This window comes from Megascapheus bottae, chromosome 12 (assembly GCF_031878675.1).
Source record: "Megascapheus bottae isolate mThoBot1 chromosome 12, mThoBot2.hap1, whole genome shotgun sequence".
NCBI lineage: Eukaryota > Metazoa > Chordata > Mammalia > Rodentia > Geomyidae > Megascapheus > Megascapheus bottae.
The window spans coordinates 19,129,557-19,152,541 of NC_143520.1; the positions used below are offsets into that span (position 1 = coordinate 19,129,557).

Here is a 22,985-nt window from a genome sequence, read left to right on the forward strand (position 1 = left end):
TGCTGTTGAAGAAAAGGAATTAGAGGAGCCATTTGTATAGGTGAATGCAACAGGCAGGAAGTTCAGGTGTTGTGGTTGTGCCTGCTAAAGGCTGGTCTGCCTTTCATTTCCTACAGCATGCATTGCTGAGGCTGCCTCCAGACATTACTGTTCTTTCAAAGATGACTTCTAGATTAGGGGCCCTGGGACTAAGGCAATGTCATTAGCAGTGACTCCATGGACTGTTCTGTGAGCTCATCACTCCCCTAATGCCATTTGGCAAAGCAGAAGCAGTTTAAAAGGATACAAGGACATAAAAGAGGAGAGAAGACATTCATCTTCCTAAAACCCCAAGGAGCTAGTTCCAGAGGGCTCTAAATAAGCCAGTGAAATGGAGGGCTGACAAACATGAGTTAATGAGCAGGGCAGAACTGTGAATACATCTCTGCAGTTGGTCTCAGCCCACAACAGACAGAAATGAGGACAGGTCTGAGCAGAGGAATCATATAGCCAAGGAAGCACAACCTGTATGTCAATACAAGTGTATCCACACTGGAAGGAGTGAGCTGTGACCGTCAGGGATGAAGTAGTTCACATGGTCATCAGTAAAATATGCAAAAGACATTAACACATGGTAGGCTTTGTTTACCTGTTTAAGACATTTGGTATTTTAGTCGTCCAAAAACTTAACCAATGAATGTAGAAAAAAAAACACCAAGGGTTTCTTTCTTTTGGGGGGAAGGGGGTCAGGGGAGACAGGTAGTATAACAGGGTAGAAATAAAAGTAGTTAATAAAACATGAACTTAAATATGCAAAGTATCCAGTATGTATGAAAAAGACTAGCAATTTCTAAACTAAACTGGAAACATATCAGGAGGGAAATAGGAACAACACAGAACTTAGGGTTCCCCTCCCCCCCCACTTCTCTAAACCAGTTTTATTCATTTCAGTTCTTATGTTTGTTTATTTTATTCATTTATTAAATACTTCTATAGCCTGGAACTATTCTCAGCTCTTTTACCTGACTCTTCAGTTTCCGTTCTCTCTCAAACCTTCTAAGATAAGTTTTCTAATTATCTCCATTTTACTGGCACAGAAACTAAGGCCAAAAAAAGTTACGTAACATAGTCACTGTGAGCTAAGCAAAGGAAAGGACACTGAGTCCAGCAGAAAGAGGTAGGAAGAGATGGGGAGAAAGCCCAGAAGAGCTTTCAATAGATCACACAGATGGGCAAGCAAAACACTGGAGATCAAGGAGTATGTGGTCAAGTGGTTTGCCCAAGATTTGTGAGACCAGACCACTGAACTAAGGGAGAGCACAGAAAGGGCTGTGGCAGTATCAGGCCAAATGATGGCCAATACAGCAGGACATAGTCTAGGGAGGGAGTGTGAATATATACAGAGAGAATACAAGATCAAGGGCAAGAGGAATAGGCCCCCAGTCCTGAGCCATAATGCCAAAAGGAGAGGGCACCCTGGAACACACAGAAGGGCTGATTTAACTTGTAGAGGAGATTTATTTTGCATTTTGCTCAAAATTTGATAGGCTTTTGGCAAGTGTACGAAACAGTCATAGATTTGGCAGTCTTCTGCTAGCAGATTTGAAATGTTCAATCCTTAAGAACTGCTGCATCGTTAGGTTATGCAAAACAGGGTGCAATTTTGTAAATATGCCATCTTGTACTGATTTGACATTTGTTCTATTATCCCAGAATATGCCAAAGGGAGAGAGACCTTCAGATTTAAGCCAAACCTTAACTTGTTTGTGGAGTGCTGATAAAATGTTGACTGCTGTGTGATCTTTAAAGAAGCCAGTGTTGCTTATGAGGCCTGAGGTAGAGCCCCTGTCTGGGGTTGGTGGAAGCTGTTCCCTGGCATCTCATGGGGACAGTTGTTTGATAGACGTAAACAACTAAAACATCTGACATAGTGGGATGGATTAACTTTTTTTCTTAAATATTTTCTATATCTTCCACTGAGGTATTAATGATGTTTCTCCAAATGGCATCAGTTAATACTGTTTTTGTGACATTGCTTGTAAGTAGAATGCACAAAGCAAGCCTGTAAGCCCAAGGTAATACCTTACTGATTCTATGCATAGTTGTCTATTAGGCTCAGTGACTTCTTGCTCGTTCTACGAGAGTCTGGGAATGGGGCATTCCTGTTGGCTGCAGTGCCAAGCCACAATATATGATGCTTGGGAACATGGTTTAGAAGATAGAAACTCCAGCGGTTAAATTCTATACTTCCACTTGCCAGTAACATGATCATGAAGATGTCTTGAACCTCAGTTTTCTCATCTGGATAATGGGAATAATGAAACCCAAATAATTCCAGAAGACATCTAATCCTGCCATGAAGTCAGCTTTGAAACTGTGACATCTGCCACCACCATTATCTTCATGAAGCAAACCATCTTCCTGGTTCTCAAAACAAATTAGTTCTTCATTACTCTCATCAGCTCTTTCTTTTATTTCAAAAATACAAAGATGTATTTGTTGGAAAGTAATTGAGGAACCAGCATAATCCAACAAGCAGCTACAGATGGTTCTTCTTGGGGACTGGAGGCAAAACTCCTCACAGAGATGCTGTGGAATCGGCACTGCCACTGGACCCATCCTTCCCACTTCTCTTTGCCAGACTGTTGCTGGCAGCAGGGCTCTCCGGAAGTTTCTAGCCTCAGGAGAGAGGTGGTGCCAACTGCACCACCATTGCATCTTTGCCCATTTATCACTCCAGGCTTCCTTTTTCGTAGTTGGTGATAGACTATTCCGTTTCTAACTTAGTCATCCATTTTCTTTTTCTTTCCTTTAAAAAAAAATTGTTTCTATGGATAGGCAATGGAAAGATTATCCTCTTTGGATAGATGAAGATAGCACAGTTATTTTCCTCCATGATCATTAATCATATTTTTAAAGAATACATGCATTTCTTTTCTTTCACTGGCTTTGTATGTGAGCATCCCAGTTGAAGTGTGCCATTCGGTGGACAGTAGAAATTTAATGGAGAAGCCAGGAAACACAATCTGGTAGGGAATGAGGGGATCACTGGGTCCAGAAGCAAAGAGAGATAGCAGCATTTTTTTCCTGGAAGGGGGTGGAGGGCGGGGGGAATTTCCTGAAATCTGAGAGCCTTCACTGGGTGTGTGCCTCCTTCCCCACCGCCTGCCTCTCGCACAGAAAAGTCCCTCTGGAGCCTTCTCCCAGCAAACAGGGGAAGTGAGCATTTGAAGTGGCTCACTTATCTTGCAGTTGCAGAAGAAGCTTTTGTTTTATTTTTCTCTTGCTGCATTAAAGTATTTGTCTTTCTTTCTTTGTAGTGTAATATTGTTAATGTAAAACAATTTGCATCATGACACTTTTATCACAGTTTTCGTCTTTTTCTCAGTATGTTGCATTTCTCACCATGTCTAGTTCATCACAGCTACAGTGTGTACATCACAACATTTATCTTAGGCTCAGGGTTTTACTTGTTTATAAAAATTGTCTTCTTTCAGCCTGTATTCACTCCATTTAAGAAAAAAAAGGCAGCCAGAAACTGTTTTGGTCCAAACTCCAGTAGTTATCACATTCCTTGCTAACTGTCCTGTGTATTTATATGTCTCTTAACTATTACTCTATGTTTCAATGACATTTCTCAGCTTCATGGCACCGGGGCGGGGGTGGGGGTGTGGGGAGGGAGGACTGGGAAGGCTGGAGGCTCAGCTCAGCTTTAGCTGTTTGTGCTGCTGAGCAAGGCAGGCCTGTCATGCTGTAGAAGGTGAGGCGAGGTGAGGCAGTTGTATATCTGGGTCAGGTCTAGGTGTATTTTTTTCTTTATACTTTAGACTAAAACAATTTATCAGACATGTGTTTTGCAAATATTTTCTCCTATTCTGACTTGTCTTTTTACTCTCTTAAAGAAATGCTTTTTGGAAGGTGAGGGGAAATAGGAGGGGAAGAAAAAAACAGAGAAAATGAGAGAGTGGGTAACACAGTTCAAAAGGAAATGTACTCATTACCTGATTTACATAACTAACTATAACTCCTCTATACATTGTTTGCAATTAAATAAATAAAATAAAAAACTAACTCTATTCTGTGAGCAAAGGGCAGCATGTAACTTGGAGAGAAACAAACTGAGAGGAAGTCAGCATGGACTGAGAGCATGACAAACAGCAAAGACCATTGCACAGGATACTGAATGGCACCTGGATATGCAGCTCAGAATATTAAAGTCTGAGCCTCTCCTGTCTCCAGCTTTGAATGGCGTATGATGATGCCTTTAGGGAGAGAGTTATTCTACCCTTTCCTCTCTAAAGGGCAGATAATTGCTCAGAATTCTATTGTTACATCAGGGTATATACCACATGCACAGAGTACATGGCTCCCAAATCCCACAGGGCTGTTCTGTCCACTCTCTCTTCCAATTAATTCCATGTGAGAAGGCACAGTGTCGTAGGAGCTGAGTACCCACTATTACTGCATATGTCAAGTTCCAGGACAGTTAATTAACATTTGATTTCACACTGTTCTTTTGCTGGGAGACAAATTATAAGCAGCTTGGAATTTTAGATGAGATGACATGGAAACATAGAAAGTAAAGGGGTTTTCCTGTCAGACTTTGCTCAGCTCTTGACACTTTTTTTTTAATCCATTTTTTTCTTTTCTTGCAGTACTGGGATTTGAACTCAGATCCTTGTACTTGCTAGGTAGATGCTCTACCACTTGCACCATACCTCTAGCACATTCTGTTTTAATTATATTTTGAGAAGGTTTCTTTTTGTGCCCAGCTAGTCTGGATCATGATCCTCCTATTTTCACTTTTTGTATAGAGGGGATGCTAGATGCATGCTGCCTTATGCTGCTTTTTTTAATTGACTGAGATGGGAGTCTTACCACGTTTTTGCCCAGGTTAGCTTCCAGTTGTGATTCTCTCAATCTCTATCTCCTTAGTAACTAAGAAAATAGGCAACTAAGAAAATAGATGGCTCTGACTTTTTTCTATCAGTGGATCTTGGTACAGGCTATTTAACATTCCCTATCAAGGCATCATTAAGTAGCACTAGTAAAGATCTATTTCACACACATGTTATACACCAGAGCTTTCAGAATTCCTTCAGAATATTTAGTTGTGTTAGGTACAGAGTAACTAATGAATGATAGCTATAATTCCAATGGTGTAGTATATGATTTGAAAGTGGGAAAATTATCTCATTAAATCTCAGAATAAACATTTCTGTAACTGTAACCCCTCTGTCCATCACTTTTATAATAATAATACAATTTTTAAACTGCAGAATAAAAATATTTTACTTTTCTGATCTTAACTGTTTCCACTAGTCTGAGCAAAAGTAGGGCAAATAATAGTGGACAATATTGATGTTTAATAGTTTACTGTATATGGTTAATATGTAGCACTGTACTAGATGCTAAAAACAATGACTATAGACAATACCCTTATGGCTTTTACTGGTTAGATACAATTACATATTGTTTGACTAGGTAAAGATAATGAAGGATGGGTGAATGAAGGGTAATGTTGAGATGGATGGATGGATGGATAGATTCCCATATGGATATATTTATCTGGAACATCTCACAGGATACAAGTTTCTCTTACAAAGTAAGATTAATGTGTGACTTTTAATGAGTCAAGTTTTTGTTATCAAATTGCATGCACAAATTCTGAATTGGAGGTACAAATGGATTATGGTCAGGATGAATTTGTACTAGTGTACACAGCAATGACAGGGTATGTATGCTGAGCTTAGTAGGAGAGGATAATTTGGGGAGCCTAAATCAACTAAGACAATTTAGACCATAGAAAGGATTTTGTTTCCCAGAAGTACTATATCACATAACTCTCTTTCTAGCATCTGCAACTCAGCTTCAAACATGCCTTGCCATGTCACTTCACTTCTATTTCTGCAAGGGAAGTAAGAGGAGCTAGTCTTCCCATTTAACAGAATTCAAGGCTGAGTCTGCAGCCGATTTCTAGCTGTACTGTTAACGAATACTGAAGCAGAGTCTAGAATGTAAAAGCTGTGACTTCATAGTTTCATCTCCTGCTGGTCAGACTACCAGGTCTCTGATAAAAGATAATATATTAAGCTCATATCAGCTACAACGGTATCCATAAAATACAAATCTTGACTCTCATAGAATATCACCAAGGTCCTACAGGATCAGCCAGCTACTTTTAAATTCACCACACAGGGAGACCATGGCCTTTCCCCTCCCTGACTACTCAATCAAAGCCAACAGTAGCGTACCATCACCCAAATCTAGCTGACACCTTCCCCTTCATCCCAATTCTGTAAATGCCACAAATTAAATCAGATGACTATTTCTATCCTTTTAAGATATTTTCCTTTCAAACCTTCACTCAGGACACAAAACTATCTTCAAAAAGCTAACCCTTCATTAAGAATAAAATCTTATTTCACCGAGTGCCTTGGGAATGGCTTTTTCTAATAGCTTCATTTTCTCCAAAATACAGAATGAAGGAAGCAACAACGCTCTGATTTTTTTAAAGGCCACTCTTGATCTTTCTCACCCTTTTCCCTCCCATATGTTACATTTGTCTGGGTTTTAAACATCTGTTCTCAAAGAGGTAATATTTGCTTTTGATTTCGAACCTAGTAATGTGGACCAAAGTTCACATGACATATTGCCGAGTATGTTCAGTTGCAAATGCTATGTACAGGCTCTTTGAAATGTAGCATGTATGCCACCATGTGACACATGGTTGCCATGGTGATACACTTTTTGGCTGAACTACAGCAGAAGCCCATGAACATACATTGCTAATATGAGACTCTGCCCTGTGCTAATGTATAGGACATAACAAATCTGGGAGTAGGACCCAAGGGCTTTTCTGCATGCAGCCTGGGTGACAGGTGCCCTCTTCCTTCATGTGAGGGAAGATGTGGCATCCTCCCTCTCCAGTCCTGTCTTCCAGGCATGGGGCAGGCTGTGCATTCTGCCATGCATGGAGACAGCATTTGCTTGAATATCGGTTTGCTATATTTTGTATCAAAGGGGGCCCCAGCTGAAAACATTTTATTTTGTAAACTGAAGTGAAAAATCAGTTTATGGCAGATCCTTTTTTGAATAATGACATTCTTTTTTTTCCCAATTCCAGAATTCAACAGTCATGAGCAGAGCTGAAAATTTTAAACAAGTTGAGTACCTCCTTATTCATGGAACAGCAGATGGTGAGTTTCAGTTAATTAGACTTTTTAGTATCACAGACAGGTTTGCAATTTCACTACTGACAAAACAAAAGCATGAGGGGCAAGACTGTTACATTTACTTCAATAAAACAGTGTTGCTTTCCACAACTCACTTGTCGTGGGCTAAATGGGATGCTGAGTCCTAGAACTTCAAACAGGCCCCTTCTTTTGGTGCCTTTTCCACACTTGGCTATCAGAAAATCGGAGAGGTGATTAGCTACTTGTTTCTTTCTCTCCCTGCAGATAACGTTCACTTTCAGCAGTCAGCACAGATCTCCAAAGCCCTGGTGGATGCTGGAGTGGATTTCCAAGCAATGGTACGATGGAGCTGCATCCAGGGTGGGGAAAAGTGCCTTGGTGGGGTCTAGCTTCCTCTTTGAGGGCCTTTTCTCATACGGGTCCAAGAGGATAGGGACAGAAAGCAGGTTTTTTTTTTTTTTAATTTCTTTCTCCAGCATGAAGTTGGAGAAGGGGTGTCATTGAGTCACACACACAGGAACATTAGAGCTTGAGGTTGAGAAGTACAATATTGCATTTCCTCGGAGTGTCAAAATGCTGTTCTCCTGTTCCCATGATTATTCTGTCTCTCCCAATTTTGATTGGAAAGTAATCACTTATTCAGTAAATGTGTGGCAGAATCATTCTGAAGTGAAACCAGCAGGATAATAGCTCAGTTCAAAATGAAAATCCATTTCTGGCTTGTGTGTATTACCAGCCATTTCTAACACCAGTGGGACATTAATAATCAGCATGCTTTTCTTTCAGCAATTGCCCTGTTATCTTCTGTTGAACAACCACATGCAATAAACTATTAGGCTTGTTTAGTATAGTCAGAAGTGGTTAGAACTGTACAGAAGGTGTTTCTGAGCATTTAGACAAATTCACTGTTTATACTAGAGGTTTTCAGATTTAAAAGAAAATGTGCATACATGTATGTGTGTTGTATGTGTATTGCACTATATATTTTTGTGTAAAATGTTCTTGCCTGATTGAACTAGAGGATCAGCTCCCCTGCCCCCACTCTCTTCTACTTTTTTCTGTGCTGTTTCTAGGGTGCCCTATATAAGAGCAGGAACATTGACACAGAAAAACTGGGATATTTTCTGGGCCAGATTCAGTGTTCCTGCTCTTATATAGGGTTAATGCTTTAAGCAGCGTGTGTGTGCATGCATGTGTGCGTGTGTGTGTGTGTGTGTGTGTGTGTATATGTTAGTACTGGAGTTTGAACTCAAGGCCTTCTTACTGTTCCATACCTTCTTTTGCTCAAGGCTAGCACTCTACCACTTGAGCCACAGATACACTTCCAGCCTTTTTATTTTTTTAACTGATGATAAGAATCTCACAGATTTTCCTGCTTGAGCTGGCTTTGAATCACAATCTTCAGATTCCAGCCTCCTGAGTAGCTAGGATTCTAGTTATTAGCCATAAGCACTGGCTCTGAAAGCAGATCTAAAGGCTCATTTGTCTCCATAATGCATATTTGCCTAGAAAGGAGTACTCAATTATGTAAGAAGACATGTGTTGTTAACTTTTTGCTTCAGATCATAGACTCCTACATAAATGTCAGATGTAGATTTTTTTAATATTAGTAAAAACTCTAAGGGTTTGTGAATAGTACATTTGACTTTTGATTTCAGTTATACTGAAAATATGGCAATAGTAACAAACTATTCCCTAGTCCCTAGGAAAACTTTTTTTAAAGTTCAGTTATTTTCAATGTAATTTGATGCTTGAGAGGACTTAATTAAAAGTGTGCTTAATGGGATAAAAAACATTCCATACATGCATGGTGTGTTTCAAAGTGTCCTTTGAGTCAAATCTGAAAGTTGACCAGGGTGTTTTAATTAGTTTAAATATACTTAAACCCCTAATCAGTAAAGCCAAATGCACAGTAAATTTTCTCTACACCGGCAAAAGAGAACAAGAGACTTCAGCAGGGTAGAACAATCTGTGTTGGAAAGGCTCTGGGGTGGGGGTGTTGTGGTCCGATACCCTCTTGGTCACATTGCAGCTCATGAACTATTTTAGGGGTGAAAACACTGTCTTCTATCACATATGTTGGAAAGAACTCATTTGAATCTCTCCTTTCTGCAGGCAGCTCACTTCCTAATCATCACCTTTTTCTTTCTCTTTCCAGTGGTACACAGATGAAGACCACGGAATTGCCAGTAGCACAGCACACCAGCACATCTATACCCACATGAGCCATTTTATAAAACAATGTTTCTCTCTACCTTAGCACCACCCTGACTGAATGCTAGTACAGCTTATTAAAAACCATTTTTATTCTCATTAGTTCCAAACTGCAATGTTAAGCAATGATCTTTAAAAAAGAATTAACTTTCAAACAAAAAAAAATGCAAGGCTACCTTGGTTCCCAAACTTGATATCTATAATCATAATTAAGAATTTCTGCCTCACAACAGATTATTACCTTCCAGCAATGTAGATTGTTCAGTCTGGTTTTGTTTATCATTTAAAATCATTTCTACATCAGCTGCTGAAACAACAAATATAAATTATTTTTATGAGAGCTTGGGATAGGATAGCATTTTAATTTCTTTTCTAACTAGACTTGTCCAAATCTTGTCCTCTTCCATAAAGGGATGGCAAGATATGGACAATTATGTCATTATATAAGGATTAGGGACAAGGAAGTGGGGGAAAGAGATGGCAGGACATGGCTAGAAAACCAGCTCTAACTCCAGGCACACATACACGACCAGGTTACTGTCAGCTCCTTCAGAGAAGAGCTGTTCACAGCCAGACTGGCACAGTTTTCTGAGAAAGACTATTCAAACCGTCTCAGGAAATCGCATATGCAAAGCACTGACTTCTAAGTAAAACCACAGCAGTTGAATAGACTCCAGAGAAATGCAAGAGAAACTGCCAGCAATGTAAGGCCCCAGGTGCCAGTTACGGCTATAGGTGCTACAGAAACACAGCAAGGGTGATGGGAAAGCATTGTAAATGTGCTCTAAAAAATTATGCTTTCTAGTGAAATGAGTAGCTTGGAACTGAGATGTGAACACATCAGCTTGCCCTGTGAAAAGTCTAAACTGTTTGTATCGCCAATTCTAATTTGAAGGAGGCCTTGTTTTAATTCTTCTTTTCATTTCTTTGAGCATCTTAATTAAAATATTTTAACTCCTTGAATTGTTTTTTTACAAAATGTAAAAGAAACTGTAATGTTATGTATTGGTAGTTCCATTTTACATACTGTGGAATTTCTTCTGGTCATTTAATAAATATGTCTTCATTTTTTCAGAGGTAATGAGTTGTCTCTTGAATTACATCTAAACCATACTGGCATATGTCCACATTTGTCAGAACAAAAATTAAAAGTTCTTGTTTATTTTGTTAGTAATGCCAGATTATCTGATAAAAATGGAGAGATTTCAGTTTTTGTTAAAAAAAGGAAGAAAAGAATGAATGAAAGAAAAAAGAAAGGAAGAAAATAATTACATACATAAAATGTGCTAAGCAGGTTATAAGATTTTTATCTAATATATATAAAGTTATTATCATATATAAACTTATATTAAGAAATGGATTTGCATATAATACAATTTGCATACAGTACAGTAGTGTGTAAGAGGTAATTTATAATTTAATTCTAGAGAATGATGGTGAAATTTGTATTATAAAAATGAAGAATAGGGGGCCAGGAGTTTGGCCTAGTGGTTAAAGTGCTTGCCTAGCATGCATGAAGACCCGGGTTCAATTTCTCGGTACCACATACATAGAAAAAAGCCGGAAGTGGTGCTGAGGCTCAAGTGGTAGAGCTCTAGCCTTGAGAAAGTCCAAGGACAGTGCTCAGGCCCTGAGCTCAAGCCCAGGACTGGCAAAAAAAAAAAAAATGAAGAATAGCAATATCAAAGTGGTAGCTCTGCTATATCAATGGAAGCAAAAGAACAAGACAATCACTTAAGTGTCTGATGAATTGTTTTTGGTTTCCCTAATTAACATACCAAAACCATAGATTCTTGATGCTGAATCTGAGCTCAAAATGTTTTGATAACAGAAAACATGACTGTTTCAATTATTTTCAAAATTGCCCCATTTATTGGAAGCTGACTTCATGAATTTAAACTCAGTTTCTTATTGTTTGCTAAGAAAAGTTATCACAGACAGGGAGAGTTGTAGCATAGATGTCGAAAGCTGGAAGAAATGGAAATGGAAGCAGGCTACTGGATCAACATGACATTGCTGATTCATAGGTGTGGACAGAGGTTCTTCAGTCCAGCTTCAGCTATGTTTTTAGAACATGTCATTGAGTCACTTTCCCTGAGTTATCTCTCAGTCCCCACTCATCCATTGGAACAATCTACCAACATCCAAGCCTGTGACTCTCCTGTCATAATCTTGTTTCTGAACATAGTTCAATCATTATGAATAGTTGTACCAATCTTTGAAGAGCTCTACATCAAGGAGCAAGGGTAATATGTGTTTATATTCTGGACCACATTAAAGGTCTTAGAAGTAAATTAAACAGAAATTACTTTTTATCTTACTGAAACCACATATTAGACAATGTTAGTTAGATAAAATATGTCAAATATTGTGCAAAATTTGTATGATAAATACCAAAATTCTATCAATTGATTTTTCTATTCCTTTCTAAACATTCTAGTATTATCTCTAGAATCCAGAATAATAAGAGAATTACAGCATATACTTTTTTCATGCAACAGAGGTTACAAATGTTAATATGAATAAACTTAAAGTGTGTTTGTCCCTCAAAGCATTAATTCTACTCTCCAAAAAAGAGGTTCAAATTAGCTTATTGGTAAAGGAAGGTAAATAAACTGATAGGTAAATTAGACATAGCTTAATCTGAGGGTAAATTTGAAACCTATGGGGAAGTAATTACAACCCTAAGAAGTGCAGCCTCTCATTAACATTTGCAAACTCCACAGGTATGCAGAGAGTTAAGAGTTTTGTCATAACTCATTAAAGTACACCAGTGCCCAGTGGTGCATGTGCTGAAAAGAGAGAGAAAGAGAGAGAGAGAAAGAGGGAGAGAGAGAGATAAGGAGAGAGAAAAAAAGAGAGAGAGAGAGAGAATTTTTGTTGAAAACTGCTAAAAATAATTGTATGCCTTCATGCTTTCTTAAATAGACACAGAGCATAATTCAATGTACTTCCAATGACTCAGAACCACATAAAGATCAATTACCACATCAGGTTGTATGACATTCTAGATATTTTGTTTCCTTTCTTATTCACAGACTATCAGTTCCACCTCTTGGTATTTGTTGCTTTTCTCTAAGTCAATGCAAGAATACTGATTTATAAGATGACTAGATTTGTGCAATATTTAAGATTCAATAAATTTTAAGGGGGAAAATTCATACCAAAACATAAGCATGAGCTTTTTTTTTCCATCACAAAGTGAGATGGTTTTGTTGTACCAGCTTGATGACTTGTCTTTCATAGTATACTTTTGCATGAATCTTGACCTGGAGAATATGATATGTCTCCAGAATACAGATGATCAAATAGAATGGGAGAAACATAGAAGTTAGAAAGCCTAATGCCACTCAACACCCAGTAAGGGAGGCACAGAGCATGGTAGTATGTTTAGAATGAATTAATCATCTTTTGGTGATAATACATTTAATCCAAGAATTTGAATTAATAAAAAGTTAACTTCCTTTATTACTTACACTAGTGACACCTCAAGAATTTATAGCTCTTATTCTACATAATCTCTCATCAGAACTAATTCACCATTTTTTCAAATTGTTTAAAAATCATGTGAACTATGTGAGATGTTGATCATTCCACAATCAAAATCCTTTAATGGTGCACTAAAATCTGAGAATATACAAATATCTCACGCAAAATGACATAGTAATTATATAACCTAGTATATGGTCCTACATACTTCAAATCTTCTCTAGATCACTCATAAAATCTAATGTAGATTTCATAGTAGACACTCTGTAAATAGTTATAAAGGTGTAATTACAAGAATTCAGTGTATGTTGAATAGAGATGGTTTCCCCCCCAAATATCTGTGCGTTGAGCTTAGTTGAATTCATGGATCCAATAACATTTCTCTAAGATTCTTCTATTCAAAATCATGATTTTGTGACTTGAGAAGGAAATAAAAATGAAAGGTTTGATGTCCAATGTTCATAACAAAGAAATGAATGATGAAGGAAATGTAACATACTTAGGAGAAATATCACCAGGCCTGATTGTGGTTTCATGATACAAAAATGAATTCCTTGGGCTGGGAATGTAGCTTACTGGTAGTGTACTTGCCTAGCATTCATGAAGCCCTGGGTTCAATTCCTCAGTACCACCTAAATAGAAAAAGCCAGAAGTGGCACTGTGGCTCAAGTAGTAGAGTGCTAGCCTTAGCAAAAGAAGCTCAGGGACAGTATCCAGGCCCTGAGTTCAAACACCAGGGCTGGCATAAAATAAAAAATGAATCTCTTGTTGGGTAGGAAAGCAGTTCTGTCTTTGTTGCATCTCTTGCTGGAGACACAGTTCCCTGAAGCTGTTTATCAGCACCACTCCTCAACACTGAAACATCTTATCCTGTTAGGGCTCCAGTGCCTTAACTTGAAAAATGGCACAGACATCTTTACTTCAAATCTTTGCATCTCTTGAAATGCTTACATGAATACAATGCCTGACATTTCCCTTCCACCTTTCTCTTCCTCTTAGTCACAGGAACAGCAGCACGCACTTTCTAATAAAGTTTACGTATGACTCTTAATCGCAAAGCACAAAAATAGTGTTTAAAATGAGAGGCAAGGTGTTTTCGCTTTCCAGGGGCTTCCAAACAAATGGAGGAAATAAGTCACATGACAGAAGCCTATGACTCCACATGCAGCCAAGAGGAAAAGGACAGAGATACAAACTTAAGCCCACACTAACAAGTGAATGACACTGGCCAGACACAGGGTGGGCAGAAGGTGATTTTTGGTTTCTCATAAAACAGCTAATGGCTGAGTTTTATGCTACGTTTAAAGCTTAGATTTCTTTAATATTCTCGGATTTGCTGTGTTTTCTGCAACCTGTTTACAAATAGAGGTGTGTGCATATTGTGTATATATACTGCTTATAGGATCACCATATACCAATGAATGTTCTACATAAAAGGAATTATTTTTTAGAAGCACTTGTGTTTGCACTTCTTAAGTACGCTTAAGTATGTTTGAGCTTATTTGACTTTGATACTAACAGCTATATAGAGAATGTTCAACTTCTATTTGATCATCTGAGGATCATCTTGGGAATAACATTCCTAGGGAAATAACTTTCCCACTATAGTCTCTGTTGCTGTACAGACTAATCTTTCAACACTTCCTGCCTCTTTACGATCTTAATGGATGTTTCAAACATCCTGGTATAGAATTTGATATCATTTAAAATGTGTTCCTACCCTTTCTTATTAGTCTTTCCTGGCTTCCCTAGCACTCGCTATACTGATCAGTTCTCTAGCTTCCAGATGTACCAGCTAACATATATGTCAAGTTGTACCACATACCTTTACTTTTAATCTCATCTTTATAACAGTGGCATTTGCTGAAACCTCTACAGTTCCCAGAGTTCATCTCCTTTTCCTATATCATCTCTTCTATTAAATCTTTATTTCTTTTTGCCAGTCCTGGGTCTTGAACTCGGGGCTTTGGCACTGTCGTTGAGCTTTCTTTTTTATTTTTTGAGCTTTTTTAAGGCTTGAGCTCTACCACTTGAGCCACAGCAACACTTTCAGCTTTTTCTGTGTATGTGATACCAAGGAATTGAACCCAGGGCTTCATGTAAATTGGTCAAGCACTCTACCACTAGGCCACACTCCCATCCCTATTGCATCTCTTTAAACATTGACTTACTAAAGGTCTATTCTTCAGTCCCTCAGATATCAGTCCTACCAACATAATACAAACCACATTCAGTTTGCCCTTAGAAGCAAAATAACACTCAATACACAAATAGAAAGTGTAGCAGAGGGACAAATGTGATGTAAAACTTTGTATGGAAAATATCTAAATATGATCCCTAAAATAAACTTTGTAGGCTTCTGATTACAGTTGCCCTCTCAAAGTAGTTATGTAGAGACTTATTATATTACCCAAATTATCTTCACAAAACTTTCAGTGGTTGTCATCTGACTTCATTGCATACATATACAAAATAGACATATTGAAAAATTTGAAAATAATCTTGCAATGATAGTAAAATAGTCATTTGTTCAAAAGTAAACAGACAGAAACAGAGGTACCTCACTGTGTATAAGAAACAGAATGAGTAATACTTTTAGGAGCCAAGAAATACCCTAAAGGACCCAGTGCTCATCACTGTGGTCTTTATCAGACTATGGCAAGAAGACATTCAGGTAGACTTTGGAAAAACTTCCTAATGTGGCATGCTATTAAGCAGCCGCAATTACAAATTCAACTCATTACTCAACAGAGAAATCTAACCAGGTTACAGTTTTGAATGCAATTCTCTCCACTATATACTGCCAGATTCTGTAAAAGAATGATGAGCTCATTTGACCTTTATAACAAATGGGGACCAGGAAAACTTTAGGTAATATTTTCTTCTGGGCAGATAACACAGGAACTAAGGATTTACCATAATGGAACGTCTTACTAAAAAGCTTTCTGATAGTCATCTGAGAAATGTCATTTCTACCCAAGACACAGATTTTTCACTGGAAAAATGAGGACATGTATCTTTTATGGTTCTCATTAGTTTCCTTTCCTGAAGTTCAAACTATTTTCAATCTCCTGGCAATGTTGCAACATCAATAATTCTTAACTGTGAGGATGCCTTAATTTAGATGTTATTTTGAACAATTATATGTTCTAAATGGACATTGTGGTTAACATGAAGAGAGTCACACAAGACGCATTGTATTACAATTTAAAATGTGCAAGGAAATTAATTAGGATAAATATTTATTTCCACATAACATTTTTCAGTTGTGAAAAGCACAATATCCTAGTCACATTTACACTTTACTTAAACTTTGCAATAAATTACATTCAAGATATGCAGTAATTTTGACCAGGAATCTGAAATTAGGGATAAATATATAATACTACATTTTCTCTTATATTTTATATGATTTCAAAATATTAGGCTAAACATGGGAATACTACTAAAATTCACACAAGAACAGAATTACTATAAAAATACTCATAAATACAGAATTTCATTGGATGATTGCTTACTCAAATCAGTGATCATACGAATCATTTTTAACAGAAAAGTTACTAATATGTTAAAATATTAGGAGACTGCTTTGGGGACTGATTGGATAACTCATAGAACAATGAGAATGTTACAATGGAGCATCAATATTACAAAACATATAAAGGTAACACACTTGGAACAGAAATTTTTAGTTTTTTCTTCTGCATTTATAAATACAAACTCTATTGACTGTAAATTCTTCTTGAGATGTTTTGCTCATATTCCATTAAAAATGATTTCTGAAAGGATCATGAGGAAATTTTTTTTCAGAAGATATCAAAATGTTGAACACTAAAGGCTTTGTTGGGGTTTTTTTCCTCTTCATTAGCCTAATTCCAAAAAGGATTTTTCATGTATATTTGTACATAGCACATAATTAAGAGTTTATAAAAGCCACAGAGCTCTGAATTATTGTAAATTGAACAGTGAAAGACTATGAGGTTGTTGATCACTGATCATTCTTAGGAACTAAGAGCACTATGAAATTTAATATTTTTAACTTCATATTTGTCTAAAATGAAATGAAATACTATATTTTTAACAGTGCTCAAAAATCCTTATCCTTCCTCCCTCTTGTATAAGCTTTGTAAAGATGGATTGTTTTAACATGAATTGAAATATCTACAACACCTTCTCAAACGGAATCTGAAAATTTCATTTAAGAGATTTTTTTCATAACATGCATTGAATTAAAAACTGGAAAAATCCTTTGCAGAGAAAAAGTACGGTGGGAAACCTGTTGATGTAACATGAGAACACGATTCAGGACTAGCACTAAGCAGCACATGAACATCAGCAGCAGAACAACTGTACAGATGTGGAATCTCATGTACAATTTCCTATGTGCTATTGCACAAGTATATATAGAGTATATTTACCTGGAAAACAGCCTTATTAACAGGGGAAAACTGAACAGCACACTTCTGATAAAGATTAAAATGGAAAATTCCATAAAACTGTTAAAGTTTCCTAGAGAATTTTGTAGAAGCCTACTTTTGGGTCATGTAGTTACAATTTCAATTGTAAGGAAATGCTACTTGACTCTTTTCATTATTGTCTGATTTCTTTTTAGTAAGTTGTAAACAGGTCATGATATATGCTTTCCAAATGACTTTTAGGTTTCAGTCAGATATAAATTTGTGAGTATTAAATATATCATAGTAAATCAAAGAAATACATAAATACAATTATTAAAAATTCTTTTTAAACTAACATTTTGATTGAGTCTTTTGAAATAAGTCATTAATGCTAAGCTATAAAAAATTAAAAGAAGACTACATTTCAAAATTCTTCTGAACAAAATTATCAGTTATCATCAGAGCACTAAAATAAGAAAGTACACGCTAGGTAAAGATGACTTGTCTCTTCGAGAATACTATTGCTGTCATAAAGCTAGCAAGAAGAATTCAGTGTTTACAAATGCCTAATAAGGAGCAAAAACACACAGATTCTTGCGATAGCTATTGTGTCTCATCATAAGGGTGCCTCACTGTTCCGAAGGCTAAACAGAGAATGAAAGAGCATTGCACTACTTACAGTATGAAGGTGGATTTGGGATGAGAAACAGAATTTACAATACATGATCAAAGCAGTTTCATTAATAATTGTGACACTCTTCTCAAATATAAGTAAAAAATAAACTGAAGATCAAGTCATAGACAAGTCTCCCTGTCAACACCTTTCCCTGAGTCAGCTTTCTTCTCTTTTCGGCTTTCAGTGCTGCAAGAGGGGAAAAAGGAAAAATTCATTACTGTAATCCAACATGACTACCATGAGATCTACTTGCTCAGACACAGTACCCATCAACCCAAAGCAACACAAGAGCCCTTAAGCATTGCTCTCTCATGCTTCAAAGCATAGACAGACAGCAACACTTAAAATCCTCTACACTCAGTGAGATAGAAGCCAAGAACTGCAGAGAGGGGGAAATTTGAAAAGACACTAGAAAATAAAACCAAACTTTAAAAAATGAAAAATTCTAAAAGCATGCACAATCAATACCATGGTCCTCATTTGGGCAAAGGAATCCTTGATGATTGCTGGAATTGTCAGTCATGTCCACCTTAAGACAATACTGACAGTAGAAAATGACACAAACAAATTGTGGTGAACTCTGCTGCAAATGCCTCCTGGGTCTTGATGTTTGCTGAAGACAGTATCTTAGTTAGGTAAAGCCAGCCTCTCCCATGGTTAAGATAAGGATCATTCTGAATGAATCCTTCTCTCCAGGTACTTGTCCCTCCACCTGTACATAAGAGGAATGACCCTTCCCCTCTTCACAGAGCAAACTCACTCCCAAAATGCTTTTGGTTCCTTTCACCTTTTAGCTGTAACTTTACCATTTGATTAACTTGAAAATGATACTGTTATTTTTGTCTTTCTTTTTTCAGTATTTTTCTACTGTACCCTTTTGCTCTTCTCACATTGAGGTTCTTACAGAAAGTTCTAATAATACGGTCATGTGTATGGCATCTACATCTACAGTGTATGTTTTCTTAGGGACAACTTCCAACAATGCTCTATGCACATGATAAAGCCCTTCATGTAAGAGACCTCTCTGATCTCCTCTGCACAGGACAAGTCTCAGCCAGCCTTGGAGGTTCTGAGCTGAAAGAGTGTACACATTTTTTACTGTTAATTTCAGCCTTCAATGTACAATAGTTAATGGCAGGACTACCTTTGTTTTATAACTCTTTGCCAAGTAATAAAGTACTCAAACTCTGTATTTCAATGAGCCCCCCCTGTGCAGCTTTCTTAGTGGTCAATAACTTAGACACATTCTAAGAGTGTTTTTAAAATTGTTTTTCCTCCAATTCAAGCTAGAAACAGCCCTTCTCAGTTGTCACCACCACCCGGCACCATCAGGTAAGAAGTGCCGGAGCTTCTGCCATCTGTGGCACGCTGCCAGCGCTGAGCGCTGGTGTGAGTGAGTGTCTATGGCACCCGGGTTTATGCCTGCCACACTTCTCAGCACATTCTCCTTACAGGTCAGAGCAAAGCAACTTTTTTTCCCTTTTCTTTTCTCTTTCCATGAGAAGAGTTGACAGTGTGCACATGATGTGTTGAGAGCCTTAACTCTGTATTTTTAACTCCTTTATCTGTATGACTCACTTTCTTCTACTTTCAGTTCCTATTACATGACAAGTGTCAGCTCTCTTGCTTTCCAAATTAATTTTCTTGGGCTGTACCTGGCTCTCAGTCTCTCTCAAATGAAACCAAGGCAACAGAGCAGAGTGGGGAAGTGTAGTGAGTCCTGGGTGTAAAATTAAGAGACCTGGGTATAGTTCACAAAAGCTAAGAATGAAATATATGATTGGTGACTAACGATTTAATCTCTCTGAGACTTGGTATCTTTATCCATAAATTGAGTTTAGGACCAGATGGCTCCTAAGTACTCCTATAGCTCAATTCCAGAATACTGATTCTGGTATTCCCATGTCTAGTGGATCTGTCTTTCAGAAAGTGTAGTAACAAATCCTATCTATAGGAGACTGTGGGAGAGAAACATACTGTCCTCTGCACATACACAATACTTTGTGAGGTAGATGCTTCCTAACCTTTCAATAAGTAAAGGAATTTCCAATAGCATTATTAGTCACCTCAAAGTGAGGGAAAGAGAAAGGAAGGGAGGGAGGAAGGAATGAAGGAAGGGAGGAAGGGAGTGGGAGAAAGAGGGAAAGAGAAGGGAAGGGAGGGAGGGAGGGAAAAAGAGAAGGAAGGAAGGAAGGTGAGAAAGAAAGAAAGAAAGAAAGAAAGAAAGAAAGAAAGAAAGAAAGAAAAAGGGAGGAGGGAGGAAGGAGGAAGAAAGAAAGAAAGAAAGAAAGAAAGAAAGAAAGAAAGAAAGAAAGAAAGAAAGAAAGAAAGAAAGAAAAAGAAAGATGAGGAAGGGGGAGATTCAGAATATCAGCTTGACCCAGAAATGAGTTTTCCTTGGCCTTCTCTGGTTATATTGGAGCTTTCACATAATAAATGATTATGACTGCCCCTGTTGAAACTCTTGGCTTGATTTCATATTAAATTATGAAACAGAAGTTTTATAGACATCTGGAAAATATTCTGTGTGGATCTTCTTACTTTCTGTCCCATTCTATCTGGATTTCTTGTTACGCTCATGTTTTCATGTTTCTAGATGTCAACTGCTTTTAAGCTTTTATTGTAGCAACGTTTATGTACTATACATCTATTATTGATTATTGTAATATATATATATATGCATATATATATTGCCAAGCACACTATAAAGATCTAAGAAAAAGGGATAGATGGAATACCCTTGCCCTTGAGGAGTTACAATTTGAAATATAAAAGAGTAATATGTCAAAAGAGAAGAAAAATGATCTATTCACTGCTGTCTTGCTGTAAAGAAATCTGTGATGCTGTTATATTTCAATGGTTATAAAATGATTGTTATGAACACTATTTATTGAGCTGTCATGAGTGGGCCCTCTCCTAGAGAAACACAGCAAAAGAGAATTCAGGATAGAAGGATGAACAAAAAAAGGATCAAGAATCTCCCTTCTTTCTCAGAGTCTGAGACTCATCTTAGTCACCAATTCAGTGTTAATTTTTCTAGCATTGTTAGATACTTTCCCAAGAAAAGTTGGCTCACCTATATTCTGATGCAATGTGGTTTTTCATGAAACCTATTTCTGTCAATCCATCCAATAAGCAGCAGTGGGATTTTGTCTCCTGTATATTTAGCAATGTTAAATCAAAGTAGACCTTCTACTGATGAAGTAGAATTTGAGACCAGTTCTTGGGTTCTACTTCCAATCAAACTAGATAAAACATGTCCAACCATGAAATGTGAATTTAATAATTGAGGAAATATGCTACTATGATAAAAATACATTTAAGAAGTCATCTATGCTTCTTTGAGACATATTGGAGCAAAGGATAGAATGGAAAGTAGCTGAAGGGTATGGATCAAAGGCAGCATGGAACCAGCTTAGGTCTCAAGAGATACAGATTCTGGTAAGCTGTTCTTTAGGCATTTTGTTTGTTTGTTTTGGGCCATTGGCTGCTCTACCAGATCAAATTGTAATAGTTACTAGGTTATGCTTCAATGTCTTCAACAAATACCAAGAAAACAGTATCCTTCAGAGGGTATTAATATTGGTGGTGGCTTTAGAATTTCTGGAAACTACACCCTTTCTGTAAGGGTTCACATTTGTTAAAATGGACAACATTAATCACTAGCAAGGAGATAATTTCTTGTGGGAAGCTACAAATTTTACCACATCAAAAAGTAAAGAAACAGTTAGGCCTAGTGTCACATGCCTGTAATTCCAGCATTTAGTAATCTGAGGCAGTAGGATTATCAATTCAAGAAGACTAGCCTGGAGTCATGAAGAATGACTCTGTCTGAAAAACATACAAACAAAAGCTGACTGTGCAGACTTTCAATATCAGCTCATTAGGAATATACACACACATACATATGTATATATATTTAAAATTGGATGGACTTAAAACATAAGTTCACTACTTTTATACACATATTACTTTAACTAGAATTTTCTGATAAAGAATATCACTTGAATCAGGCACATGTGACTCATACCTGTAATTCTAGCTACTCAGGATGAGATCTGAGGATTGTGGTTCAAGACCAACCTTGTCAGGAAAGTCCATGAAATTCTTATCTTCAATTAATCATCAAAAAAGCCACCCATGGAGTTGTGGCTGATATAGGAGAGTACTAGCCTCAAGCAAAAAAAAAACCTTAGGAATAGGGCCTAGGCCCTGAGTTCAAGCCATAGGAACACACACACACACACACACACACACACACACACACACACACACACGATTATCACTTGACTTTACTATTTTTTTACCATTTTCTTTAAAGAAAATATCTAAAATACATTATTGCATAGAACTTTTTAAACAAAGGAACGTTGAGGAAGTGTTTGGACTATGGATCTACAAAATTGAGGAAGAAATAATCTTTAAGTTTGGCTGTCAAAGTCTCACCTGTTTCTCATAGCTAGCATTTTGCTTTAAGTCCATCACCTTGGATTGAAATTTTAAAAGAAATCAGAGAAATGTCATATTTTTAATATGAAAGGATCCACAAGTGCATATATCAATGGGCTTGAAATTACCTTTCTCATAACTCTGATGTTCTTGCAAGGGTTCTAACAAAACATAGATTTACTATAGGGATGACAGCAACATAACAGCAGGGATTTGGAGGAGGGGAAGAAAAGTAAGTTTTGAAATAAAATATTATAGCTGCTTGGCCCAACAAAGAAATACATGGTATTTTGAAGCTCTGTTTAATGACATCAGCCAAAAGTTTTGGAGAAGCCAGGTGGGGTCATCTCCAATTAACCACCAGAAAACTGAAAGTAGCACAGTGTCTTAAGAGGTAGGGTGGTAGCCTTGAGCTGAAGAGCTCAGGGACAATGCACAGGCCCAGGGGTAGGGAGGTAGTCTTGAGGTGAAGAGCTCAGTGACAGTGCCCAGGCCCAGAGTTCAAGGCCTATGACCAACCAAAAAAAAAGTTTGGGAGAAAGCAAATTAAGTAATTCATATTAATTTAGTTTGGAGTAAATTTTG

The 22,985-nt window shown here is 37.3% G+C and overlaps 2 protein-coding genes across 9 annotated transcripts in view; one reads left to right on the plus strand and one right to left on the minus strand.

The window, feature by feature from the left end:
• The window catches only part of Dpp4 (dipeptidyl peptidase 4), an 87,495-nt gene extending 77,025 nt beyond the window's left edge, over window positions 1-10,470 (plus strand). For both annotated transcript variants that reach the window (XM_090342738.1, XM_090342739.1), the window contains exons 24-26: window positions 7,106-7,178; window positions 7,440-7,513; window positions 9,334-10,470. In XM_090342738.1, the coding sequence (XP_090198864.1) occupies window positions 7,106-7,178; window positions 7,440-7,513; window positions 9,334-9,435 (249 nt within the window). In that variant the 3' untranslated portion in view covers window positions 9,436-10,470. The remainder of the gene's footprint in view (window positions 1-7,105; window positions 7,179-7,439; window positions 7,514-9,333) is intronic.
• Window positions 10,471-16,103: 5,633 nt separating this feature from the next.
• Window positions 16,104-22,985, minus strand: part of Slc4a10 (solute carrier family 4 member 10) — a 260,215-nt gene continuing 253,333 nt past the window's right edge. For 5 of the 7 annotated variants that reach the window (XM_090342743.1, XM_090342746.1, XM_090342742.1 and 2 more), the window contains one exon: window positions 16,104-18,137. In XM_090342743.1, coding sequence (XP_090198869.1) covers window positions 18,071-18,137 — 67 coding nt within the window. In that variant the 3' untranslated portion in view covers window positions 16,104-18,070. Of the gene's footprint in view, window positions 18,138-22,397; window positions 22,437-22,985 lie in introns of all 7 variants that reach the window. The other 2 variants (XR_016537258.1, XM_090342744.1) reach the window with 2 other exon arrangements.